General features: G+C 43.2%; 1 protein-coding gene across 3 annotated transcripts in view; it reads right to left on the reverse strand.

Moving 5' to 3' along the window:
• LOC129124075 (BEN domain-containing protein 5) overlaps window positions 1-13,454 on the reverse strand; it is an 883,204-nt gene that overhangs the window by 203,749 nt on the left and 666,001 nt on the right. For all 3 annotated transcript variants that reach the window (XM_054638799.2, XM_077182498.1, XM_077182497.1), the window contains one exon: window positions 327-416. In XM_054638799.2, coding sequence (XP_054494774.2) covers window positions 327-416 — 90 coding nt within the window. The remainder of the gene's footprint in view (window positions 1-326; window positions 417-13,454) is intronic.

Here is a 13,454-nt window from a genome sequence, read left to right on the forward strand (position 1 = left end):
AAAAGGACCTTTACACAAATATATTGCATACAAGTGTGACTGTCTCATTCCTCCCAAACAGCTTCAGAGCCCAATCCTGTCCAATCCTGACCAAGTTCAGAAAACCTTCACGAGACTTGGAGCCAAGCTATTCCTACAGCCTGAAGGAAGATGAGCAGCTGGGTATTAGATGAGAGACTCTGCTGATGTCCTGATATGCTGATTTCCACTGTGGAAAAATCTGTCACGTCCCCTTCCAGAGCCAAAGCTCTCCCCACCAAGCACGTGCAGCAGCAGGAGGAGATCAGATCCCAGATCAGATCTGCCACCTTGGAGCAGACACTCACCTTGGCAGACGAAGGAAGAGGGAGTTTCCCCAGGATGGACCCGTGCTGTGATGAACACAACTTTCTGTTCAGCCCCTGGACGCAGGTTTGCTGCAGCAGAAAGGGGCAGGGGACAGAGTGGGGGGAAAGAAAAAGAGAAATTAAGATCATTAAACTGTGCCCCAGATGTAGAAGCAAACAACTGTTAGTTTCTAAAACACACCCTTTCATTAGAATTGGTCACACATTATAAACAAGCACAATCCCTGACCAAAGGGACAGAGTCACCAGGTCTCCTCCCCAGACTGCACTAGGGCTGCAAGACTAATGACATGCAGCCAAACCTGCAACAATGAGTTTAGGTCTCTTTTTAAACCCCAGGATTTACTGCAGAGAGTTTAACTGCACTGTGATTGTGCTCTCACTCGTGACAAATGACCCCCTGGGCCACAGGAATAGCACTGGGGCTCCAGTCATGGTGAAGCCAATTGCACCCTGCATTACACTTGGTCCAAGCCCTAACAGTGCCAGGCAGTGGCAAAGTGCTACAAATTATATTTATTAGGCTTTGCTCTGGAGGATTTAGAGGTGATTTTTTAAAAATCTGTTAAGTGTTTGGAACTGCACCTGCTCTAACTGAAAGAAAAGTTTAAAAAAAAAAGTATAGAAAAGAGACCAAGATTAAATCCAGGAACCTTCTCCAGTGAGGGCATGAAAATGTGCCATTTCCCCTTCAAATTGCAGATAGGTGGAAGACAGATTTAGATCCCAACTATGCTGACTTTAACATGGGTTAATCCCTCAGTTTTGAAACCACACCACTTTGGCCACCTGCTTCAGCCATAAACTACACGGGTCAACCAGGATCCTTCCTTTGTTTGTGCTGTGACTGCATTTCATAAACAGCAGATGAAAATCCTGCTCTTGCAAAATGGGTTCTGGGAATTTTAAAGACTATAAGAGGTCAGGACCTCAGTTAGATGGCTTATCTCAACCTGAACACACACAGCAGGGGTAATGCTAAACACAGCAGGCTCCAATTGCTAGAGACAGTTTAAATCTTTGTTTTGAAGTAAAAAGTTTACAGACTGGAATCTAAATCCAAGTTGTTGGTTTTTTGTTTTGGGTTTTTTTTTTCCTCTTTTAATTAGGTAGATGTACTGCACACATATCCAAAGTCAGACTTTTATTTTCAAAGATGTGTGAGAGTCCTCAAGACCATACCTTAGTTAATTTTTTTTCATTTCCCAAATTCTTAGAAGTGCTCCATTTTCCCTAGGGCAAATCACACCTTACAGAACCATAGGAATAATCAATACATTTTTTGCTGTTCTCAGGAGACAATTGCAGCAGGTTTCTTCTTTTATTTCCTTAGCATCTCAAAGTCCTGCTGCTGCTCTCCCTATAACTCAGCCGTTCATTTGTTCTCTCTTACACCAGCTTCACCATTCTCTGATGTTTTTGAACTCCAGAGGCAAAGAAATATAAGAAAGAAAGTGTCTGCCAAACCCTGCAGCTGGTGGGGTCAATTCTCTCAGCAGAAGAAAAGTGGGAGGCAACAAAAAGGAGCACAACCCCATCAGCTCGGAGTCGATCACCATCCCACATCATTTGCATTAAGTAGAGTGGGAGGAAGGAGATAAATCACCAAACCAACTTTAAGGAACAAAAGGAGAAGGCTGGGATCACTTTAGCAAGAGGAGATGAGTTTTCTTTCCCTGTTGGAAAACCAGCATTGCATTAAAGGGACTGTGGCACAGCACAGATGTGATGCTCAGCACCATGGCTGCTTTGGGTCTGGATCAGCACTGGACAGGAATCTTTTGGAAAGAGGATTGCTTTGGGGTGTTTTGTGGCTTTGGCTTTGTTTTCAATTACAAAATTGTTGTTATTTATGCTTCATAACACTTATTAGAATCATTATTATGATCAATAACTTTCACTCTGCAAGTCTATTTTAATTGGCAATGAATTAAAATCCCCACAAGTCAAGCCTGCTTTCCCCCCAGTGCAATCAGTAAATGATACCCTTGTCTTTCTCTGACCCATGAGCCTTTCCTTTTTATTTCCTCCCCCGGTCCTGGAGAAGAGGGAGCAGCTGTGTGGGCATCTGGCTGCTAACCAAGGTTAACCCACTAAAAAACTACAAAACACCATTTCATTTTTTAAATTAAATGTTACATTAGAAATACATCCTATTTTCTACTTCAGGATTGAAAAGATCAATCAAAATTAAGAAGATTAGAAGTGTATAGCTTTGCTTAGTAGATGCCAAAAGCGCTTAAGCAAAATGACAGAAAGGCACACTCCATTTAGCCACAGCTTTGAGACTTGTGCAAATGCAGAGAAATCTGTTGTGGTACCACTTTTACCCTTCTGAACACCATAGCAGTGAATCTTAGAAACAAAACTCCTTTGCAAAACTGTTTTTTTTGGAAAGAGAGGAAAGTAGACATGTCTGGAATAGCTCCTTTTCCATTTTCTTTTCTGGAACATATATTGAAGATTTAAATGAATATTTTCTCTTCCCTTTGAAGGCTACCACTATCATTATTGTGGGTAATACTTGCCTTGCCTTACGAGAGACCTAAATAATCTGTCACTGTGTGTTACACCCTGGAGTCCTGCTCCTCACCCACTGCCATCCTGCCCCTGCTCAGAGGAGAATTCCCCAGAGCAAAGCTGTGGAGATCAGAGATGCTATTCAGAACAATCAACACTAACCTCAACATCTACTCTGGCTCCCCAGCAACCACAGTAGTGGTAAACACCAAGCAAATTTCATAGTGAAAAGAAACTCAATGAACTGCAAGCAAGCAGCTCAGATCTCTCATTCTGAACATCACTTGTGCTGCTTGGCCCTCAACCCATGTTCCTTCTCCTCTAAAGCTTTGGCAGGTCAGGCCAGTCACTTAACCCCACTGGCAGCACTCCCTCAGCTCTCACCCAGGAAACAGCAATTTCTACTCCTGGTTGCTTATTGTGCTGCTGCAGCTAAAGGAGGCTCGCACAGAAAACATTTTCTACTTACAAAGAGAGAGTCAGATCGAATTCTAAACCTTCATGGGAAGGCAAGAAATTCACTTAGCCATTTTCATTCAATTTTCATTTTTATGCTACTATAAAAACATGAAAATGATAGTATTTGTATATAGCACCTTAATGGCAGGTATCTAGAACATTCAAGCAGAAATATTAAATTTATGGAATTGCATTTGCACCACCAAGATGAAGTACTATAACAGAACTGAGGGAGAACATCACTCCTCAACCTCCAGGATCTTTTCTGCTGCCTTGTCAGACCAGAATCAGACTGCAGATTTGTGGTTTCTTTAGGTCTTGCAGTCATGATGTAGTTTATGATTCAAATTCACAAATCAGCACTCAGGATGAGAGGTCTGACCCTGGAAGTTGGGTTCAGAAAGCCGTGAGGCTGATGCCCGTCAGGAGATCTTGGGAGTGAATTTCACTCCTTTGCAGAGGACTTCAAAGTTGAGAAAGATACTAGAAAAACCTTGTCATCTCTGTAAGACCAGAAGGCTCCAATCCATGGGAATCCATCATCCTACAAACATATGGCCAAATAACAATTTTATTTAAATACCCACGTATATTTTAATGGAATGTTATCCCCTGCAAATGAATTCCATATTGCCATCCTGTCTCAGGTACTTGGCAGTACGAGGTGGGCTGATGTCAGCTTGTTTTTATTCAAAACCCTGCGAGTTAAAGACTCCACAGAGGAGATCAAAGCAGCTCTATTGCATTCCCCTCCTGTGTGCCACCCCAGCTTGTCTGTGCCCAGCAGAGCTGGAACATCTGTGTCGAAAGCGAGCGCTGCCCCAGGTGCCTCATCCACACCACATTAACCTGCTCCAGCAAATCAAATCCAAGCAGCATTTGCTGTACTCTGGTTTTTCCTAAGAGACCAGATCAGCACCTAATCCCATTTATTTTTGCTCCTTCTGTCCACAAATGCCATTTCAGGTAAGAGCATGCATCTCAGCAATGCAGGAGTGCAAAGGAACAGCAATTTTGGTCACTAGTGAATCCACTGGACTTGGTGAGGTCGGACTTTCTTTCTCACCTTCTTATAGTTGGCTTGAGCAGCACAAAGAAACTAGGAGGTACAGAAGGTAGAAATGATGCCATTTGTACCACAGAGTGATGAGCAAAGACTGGGATAGAGGTTCTGGAAGTCAGACACCCATTCCTATGCAGTTTTACCCAAAATGGGAGGCAGCAGAATTTTGTATCCCATGCAAAAGCCATGGAAGGCCAAGTCTGTGATGGGGTGGCGTTGCTACAGGGGACCCTCACTGCTCGTGGACTGCCCTCACCTCCCATCACCTTCATTCTGTCCTGCCTGGAGTTTTTTCAGCAAAGCCTCCTTTGTGCCAGGACCATCTCCTCAGCAATGGTCCTGCATGTAATGCTCAAAACTGCATCCAAAACCTTCCAAGTTCTGGGTGTTCATTCAGGCTCTGTCCTTGATTCTGTCAGGTGCTTAAGTACATGATTTGTTGGATGGACTTGCATCGTACTCAAAAATGTGCTTAACCATAATTTTGGCATGAGAGCTGAGTTGGGGCCATTTTGCAGGAAGCCTGCCTCTGAGATCATTGTCACAATGTTTTAAAGTTGGAGATTGTGCAACTATTATCCTTTATTGCTCGTTTTATGCCAAAGTCTCCCTTTCTTTTTACATTCCTCTTAAAAGCGAAGCTATTTTGGAGCATTTAATATTATTTAATCTCTTTACTCTGGCAGCATAGAAATTACAGGAACCATTACAATGGTCCTGTGTGAGCGTATGCTTTATTGATGTATATGCTGACCTAATATCAAATTGATTTTACTCAGCTTTTCTGCTGACCATGGAAAAATGCAAATTGGGTATTATATTTGCACACTAATTTTATTGGGCCCCTCTGTCTTCATAAAAAGATAAAGTTTGGGCTAATAAAAATAAAACATTTCTGGGGCTAATATAGGCAAATGTTTATGTAGGCAGGTAACAAATTGGTTTGTCATTTAGGGGAACATAAAGAGCACTAAAATCATCTTTAGGCAAAATAGATTGGTGGCTTTTGCTTAGCTTTTAGCTTTCATTTGCAAAATCAATTTAATGTAGCACAGTGTCTCAAAGAAAGGGTGACACAGGATTAAGACATTAATTGTATTCCCCCTCCATAACTCCCCCTTATTCAGAGGCCCTGGGATTTGGGTTTGCTCTTGTTCAAAGCAAATTAAATATATTTCAGCAGAAAATGGCAAAAAGGAACCTTTAGACTTTTGCCATGAGCATCCTATTGGGACAAACAGGGGCAGGCAGCAAAGTGGGACTCAGTGTTCTGCAGGCAGATGCTGACAGAGTTATCAACACTTGTCAGTGCCACCAGGAATCTGAAAGCCCAGCAGCTGTGTGATGTTCTTCCTGGATATGGCTGTGTCCCTCCCTCCTCTTCCCTCTCAGTCCTCTGTAGCAATGCCCCGTGCCTCCCTCACAGCCTGGAGCTCTGCTGGAATGCAGCTGAGTGAACTTCCACTACAGTTTAAGTAGACAGGCTTATACCAGCAGCCTAACTTCTATTTATTGAAAGGAATTGGCCTATCTACATCTCAGAGCAGGCACTATTTCCACCCAGCTCTTGGTTTTCATCCCCTTGTTCCCCTTCCCTGCCTCAGTTGCAGGGTGTTCTGGATGGGTTCCATGTGGTGGGAGGTTACATAAACAGTTTTGATGTTAAAACTGCATTTTCAACATAATAGCCCAGCAAAAGGATCTGACTGTGAAGCAAAAGGCCAGAAATATCTCCTGGTAAAATTATGCTGAAGCACAGATCGAATGACGCTGCAGAGCTATTTGCAAAATCAGAAATGGCAAATGCCTACAGAGCAAGAGCCCCCTTACCTCCCAGCCACATTTGCTTGTTTTTAATCTTCATTACATCTTGTAAGCAACCATTTTTCCATTTGGGCTTTCTGATACTGGCAGCTCACTACGCTTTTGAGGCAGGAAAATTAAATGCACGCAAAACCATTCAAGATACACTCACATCTTCCCTTCCTCCTCATCTCCACTAAAAAAAAAAGCCTCCAAAAAACACTCCTAAAAACCTGAGGTTTTGTTTTTAAATTATACATATGCATTTGAACATTGGAACATACAGTTCTATGAATAAGAATAGAAATCTGGAATATGAGCAGCACATTATTCGTCCTCAAATGGCCAAGGTGATGACAACTCACAATTAAGGATGCAGACAGTAGCATTTAATGTCACCTACCTGCATCACTGTCATATCATAACAGTTTAGCAGGCAGGTCCCCAGCCTGCTTTCTTTTTCCCTTTTCTGCTTTGCTATTTATAAAGTCAGGTTGGAGTGTAGATCAACCCCTTGCCCTCCAGAGACCAGAAGCATGCAGTAAATTATGGGAAGGCTAAGTGGTACATCAAATGTGTCTCCTCAAAGCTATACATCATCTTGTTAAATTTGATGTCTAATCCCAGAACCCCAGAAATCATTCCCAAAATCCCAGAAAATGCATGTGTCCTTCAGATGATATAGAACAAGAAAGTAAAGTTTACCTGCAGGGAAAAGAATAAAAACACCAAGACAAAAACATTCTAGACACGATTTGCTCAAGTCTTCATTTTACTTGAGTGTCTTTCAGTGCCATTTCCTTAAATGCCATTGACTCAGAACTCACCCATCTGTACTTGAATACATGAACTCTGATCTACAGTACTCACTTTATTTTTCCTTGCAGTGGTTGACAATGAACTACAAATGGAATAAACCAAACGTCCTATTTGTCTCTCTGTAAAAATCTTACATCGGATAGAAATGCAGTGTCTTACATATACAGCAGCACTTCTCCAGTGACAGCAGGAATGATCTTCAGCCATTCCAGAGGGCTCTCTTGACTGGGCTCCACAGCCCCTCACCAGTGAGGAGGAGATGGAAACACTCAGGAGCTGCCTGCTGCCCCAGAGGAAGCAGACCTCATCCTTTGGGAAGGAATCAATACTAACTGGTATCTTTCTTGCTCTCTCTGTTCAGAGCTATCATCCCTCTGGAATTCTCACCCTCCCAGTAGCCTTCACTTTTTACAGAGGAATGGAACTAAAATATTCAGATGCAAGACATTTCCACCTGAAATACTACATTACATGGGTACTTTTTCAGTTTGTCTTTAAAATCCAGGGATTCAGAACATGATGCTAGGACCTCTTAAAAAGCAATTCTCTATCAGCTCTCTCCAGTGGAGAGGGCTACGGCTGTGTTTGTTTGCTATAAGTATGCATGGACTTAAAGATAAGAGAATAATTTATGGCAGAATTTCAGCCAAAGTAGAAAAGAGGGAATTACCACCCCTCACAAAGTAGTCCAGCAGTTACAGGAGCAGCCAGGACACCTTTGATCTGTTTTGGGTTTTTTTTCCAGTTTTGCTGTGGCTTTGCCTGAGATTAACTTTAGTGCTCAGACTTTCCCATAGAAAAACTGAGAAAAACCATGTGCACTTCAGAACAGAACTGAGAGTCAGTCCCTGTACAGCTATTCTCAAAACTCTTCTAATTTCTTTGAGATGCACAGCCACATCCTTGTGCTCTTCATGAATTTTTCCAAGGAAGGCAGCGCTGAAAATGACATTTATAGCTGCCATAAGATACAACTCCAGAATCTGTGAGTCCAGCATCTCTAACCTCTCAGGGCCAATGGATAAAAAAATAGGGAAGGAACAAGCTGCGACAGAACATGCAAAAATTGGGAAAGATGTTTCTGGGAAGCTGTAACCAGAAAATCTCCATTCTCTGGGGCTAGGTCTCATATTATTCACTTAAGAAACAGGCAAAAAGTATAACAGGAGTAGAATTAGGAAAAAAGAAAAGCTTGGTGTGGCCTGAAATAGTGGACAAAGCTGGAGACCTACTCAAGTTTCCTTCTGTGAGGAAAAGAACTGAAAAGCAACCAAAGTTTCAGCCTGCTGGGCTAAGGTCTCAGACCTGGGAGAGCAGTGAAGCAACACAACCAACACTGTCACCAATTCATCTCCTGTGCTCCACCTTTTTGACACTGACCTGAACAACAGGAACCCTGCTCTCTCTTATTCTTCCTGAACACCCATTGAAAAGAGGTGGGGACATGACCAATTACAGGACACAGGAGATGATTTTTTTTTTTTATTTATGTGTTGCATCAGACCCTCCCTGGGCAGAAGGACAAGGACTGACAGGGTTAGGAAGAATAAAACCTTCAGTGTACAAAACCTTGAGAGCAGTGATCCCAAGCAAGAAGTGCAGGGTGTTCTTGCAAGGGGTTTTGGCCTTCACTGAACTATGACTGTGAGCTCTTCGGTAGCTGAGCTAGTGGTCAATAAAAAGCAACCTGCTGAAATGAGATTCATGAAGAGGCATGCTCCTCAGAATGTGACACTGACCTCACTGGGAAGCACCAGCACTCTTTGGAGAGAGGCTTGAGCCCACAGGCAAGAAAGAGACACCACTGAATTGTTTCTCTTTTCATATTCACCACTTGCCTGAAATCAGAATTCAGCCCCGAACCCACGGCACCAAAAATTGAGATGCTCAGTAGAGGGTCTTACACACCAAATTCAAATTTTGAAATACTTCAGCAAGGTGGGGATTACAGACTACCCTCAGGGCTGAAGTACACACACCCCTAAGGCAGCCAGGAGCAAATCCTTCTTTACTGTCATATTAGACATTGGCTTCAAATCAGGGTAAGAAACCTGTTCTTAATGTAAGCAGGATGGCAGAGATGGGGTGGAAAAGGCCCCCTTCTCACAGGCCCCTGCTTTTGCTCATTGATTCTTCTCAGATTTTAATCACAGGGACACGATGCCAGGGAATCTCTGGCTTGGGAGGAGTTGACAGCCCTAAATGAGCTTTGCTTAGGTGTGTGCACTCCATTCACTGGCAACTGACTCCAGCACAGCAGGTGCCACAGACACGGCCTCAGACAGAAGTGCACCAGGAATACTGGACATATCTCATAAATCCCAGAGTCTGGCAGGACAAAGTCCTGTCACACCCTTGTCCTTTCCTTCAAAAGGAAGCAGTGAGATACATGCCTGGAGGCAGGGCACTTTCCATTCTTATTTAGGGCCAACAATTAAGCAAGCTGCCATTCTTTTTCAGATGCTGCTTATGACATTTTCCCCTCTGTTGCAAAAACAATTATCCCAAAGACGTTTACATTCCACCTGGTCACATAAAACCTTCTCCTTCCCCAGCCAACCAGCTGCCTCAGTCCCCTGCCTGGCAACAAACTGAGAGCAGCTCCTCTCACAGACGTGATCCCTCTCAAAGCTCCCTGTAAGCACCACATTAACTTCATGTGCACGCAAGTGTTCACCGATCCTAATTGTCCTTTTTGTCCCATCGTTAGTTAGCAATAAACTCCAGAGGCACAGTCAATCAATACAGCACGGGCCATAAGGGAAAACACATTTTGTTGCCTGCACTAGACACACACTGCAAGGCTGTGAGAGCTTTGCAAAACCTATCTAGTCAGCAAACTGTTAAAACCAATTTATACACACTCACATTCCCTCTCTCAAGGCAATAAGCCTATGGAGAATTTTAATTAAAGTCAAAGGAGCCTTTAAAAGTGGAAGGAGAGAAATCTAGCACAGCGAGAAATAAATTAATAAAAACACGCTCCAAGTTGAAGCTCAAGGGGATCACTCTCAGTCATCATTTATTTAAAGGATGGGACACGTCAAAGATGGGAATGTCAAGTGGGAGATGCTGTGAAGCAGCAGAGGACAGAAGAGGGGCTGATGAACTGCATGCCACAGCTTCTGTAGCAGATCATTTTTTGTCACTTAGGTTATACTTGTGGCTGGCCACCTGCTGCTTGATACTCACTAGCTCTCAAAGTTAGGCACTGAAATATCTGTGTGCCCTTTCACAGTGGAGCTGGGGAGGACCTTTTAGCTCATCTGGAGCATCCTTATCTGGTCAGCACCCAATTTCTGCAGAAAATTATTCCTTTCTCCCAACCTGAGGGAATTTTTCTTGGTATTGAGCCAGCAGTTTCTTTTGCTGAATTTCATTCTATTTGTCACTTGCTTCTTTCCTTGGTGTTTATATATTTTTTTAAATTACTTAATTTTTTATGCATCATTCTAGCTTTTGTTTGGGCCATGGACTACTCCAGAGGAACTGCCTGACCCCTCCAGATGAACTTCTACAGGCAGCAAACCACAGATCTGGTCAATTCTCATGTTCCAGAGCTCAGAGGAGAGCTGGCATCCTGCTCTTCACCTGTCGTTTTTGCAGCCACCAAATCACATCTCACAGCCTTTTTCCATGGCACAGGCAAGATTTCTTCACTCTGGACCAGTTGCAAACAAGCAGTGCCACATTTCTTAACTTTAGCAGCTCCCAGTATCAGCTGCTGGAGCAACTTCTCACCATCCATTGTTACAGCTCAGTGGAGTGTAAGAGGCTTGTGTGGGATCAGTGTCCTCAGCAGCCTCCTGGCTACCAGCCTGTGGCCAAGGGAATGTAATGCTTGTAGCTGGGGCTGTGTCAAAACATCCCCAGCACCACATGCAAATTAATCACCCATAATAATCATGTGATTGTACTGGAAACCCATCCACTCTCAGCCTTCAACTACAAGAAATATGGAGATCAAATATTGACTATCTTGACACTCATTATCTTATTTAGAGAGTCCTGTGCTATCAATTTTCCAGCTAGGTCCCTTGGTAGAAACAAAAACTTCATGGATTAATAAGACCCCACGTTAGTTTCCATGTAAAAGCCTGGAAATACAATTCATTTCCAATGTAGGAAAAAGAACTTCAATTATTCAAAATATTAATAAGTATATTTGATAGTCAATGTAAATTGAATTATGTTTTGCCCTTTCCCATAAAACAAAACAAAACACCCTTTTCATGGAAAGAGGGTTAGAAAGGTTAAAAAAAATGAAGAAAGTCAAAGTCATTACATTCCAATCAAACTTGATAAATATGTAAATTACAGCAACTAAACAATTGTCTTTGACAAATGGCTTCCACGTAATGGATTTTTCATAGTAATGAGGCTACAGTGCAATTGTTTTTTTAAAGCCTTACATTTCTCATTAATAAAAAGTGAGTCAGTGTGCACAATGGGCGTATTTACCAAAAAAAAAAAAGAAATTAAGGAGCAAATAAAATTTTCAGACAGCAGCTGACATCACAGATCACAGAGGGATACCTGAGATGGTGTCATTGCTTCCATCAGCATTGACACATTGTTGACTTTAATTAAGTAACTTTAAATAAGTGTGTTGAGTTTAATTAAATGGCTTGAACTTGAGGAGCTACTCAGTGCCAGAAGAAAGCCCAGGACTTTGCCACTTGCAACTCAGGGTTTGTTTCTCCATCCAGATCAAAAATGCCAGCTGCAATTGCTACACACGCCCTACAACATCTATGAAAATGGCAAAACAAGCAAGAAAATCACTTCATGGCAAAGAAGTAAAATCCCTGGCCACCAGCATCTTCCTGCCTCCTTGAGTCCACTGGCATTTCACCCATGTCAACCTTCACACAGCACCTGTGCATCTCACTACCTTTCTCCAAAGAAAGAAGATTCATGGAAGAAGATGACCATGGACCATACAGCACTGCTTATCACTGTCCTCAGAACATTCCAGTGCTCAGCAAGGCATCTCTAAGCTTCTTACTCTCGATTTCTGTTCCCTTGATGCACTTTGGAGCAGAAGGGCAGCACCCAAGGGGGTTTGAGCCTGCAGCAGCTTTTCCAGGTAAAGGAGCAATGGCTGCAGTGGAAACGTCTCCAGAGCCACAGAGGCTCCCTGGCCACGCACCCAGCTTCATCAGGACACAGCACCCAGGGGTCCCTTTAGTGCAGGCTGCTGGCTACCACCCCTTCCCAAGGCCTGCAGCAGAAAATGCACACTTCTCTCATCTTTTCCAAAGGCCTTTCCTCTGCAGGCATCTTGCCACATCTGCAGAAGCAGTGCTGTTTTCCCCACCTCCACATCCATCCTGATTTAAATAGAAAAAACAGGCTAAATTAAAGGGGGAGCGGAAAAGATCAATCCATTTTTTCAAGTTCTCCAACTTCCCCACCCTATGTGGTATCCCCTATCACCCTGGTGCCAACAGGGCTCTGTATACATATTCAGTATGGTACAAAAATTCCTGAAGTGTAGGGAGAATTTCAATATGCATGCCTACATCATTTAATACAATTTTGGCTGCTCAACCCTTCCTGTTTGAGGGAGGACTGCATTGACATCCCCTCACTATAAGGAATTCTGCCACCTGGAATTTGAATTCCTGAGCCAAGGATACATGACTGAATTTGTATTTACTCCCAACACTCTCTGTGCACCCAAGGGTCAGCCAATACAGGGTGGTGATAGATCAAAGACTCTGCTGCTGATTTTAAGTTATTTAAAGTAAAAACAAACCTTCTCACCCCAATCTGCTGAAAGTACCTAAGGGTGAAGAAGGGAAAACACAGCCAGGGGGAATGTCAGTGGGAAATAAGGACAGAGGAGGTGGAGGAGAGGACTGTTTATAAGTCTTCTAATAAGCCTATAAACCCTGGCTATATCTCTGCATGCATGCATTTCTTTTGCTGATATAGGATGCATACTTCATGTAATGCTATTCTTGTGAGCCAAGAAAATCTGCATGTAATACAGCAGGAGAATGCTAATGGCCTTCAGCTGAGCTGGAATCCAGCAGCACTTCCCTTTATCCAAGGTAGGCTTCAGAGCCAACAGTCAACCTTGGGGTTCCTCATGGAGCTGAGAATCAGGGAGTACAACATGACCACACACATCCCAGTTTGTGCTAAGGGTCCCCCACTTGTACAGGAGTTGGTAATTCTTCCCAAATACCCCCCAGGCTGTAGAAAAGGTATTTTTCAGGCAGCACTTTGTCAGTAAGAGAAAAGCAATTTCAAGCCCATTCCAGTGATGAATTCTTGAAGCAATATGGCTTAACCAGCTCATCCAGCACAGACTGCTGAGTGGTTGGCACAGCCACCAGCAAAACATCTGGTGTTACATCTGGTGGTACATCTTGGTGGTACCCCAACTCCCCACACCACCCTGGCTGGGGGGACAGTCCCTTGGCTTACCCAGA

The sequence above is a fragment of the Agelaius phoeniceus genome, chromosome 8 (genome assembly GCF_051311805.1).
Source record: "Agelaius phoeniceus isolate bAgePho1 chromosome 8, bAgePho1.hap1, whole genome shotgun sequence".
In the NCBI taxonomy this organism is placed as follows: Eukaryota; Metazoa; Chordata; class Aves; order Passeriformes; family Icteridae; genus Agelaius; species Agelaius phoeniceus.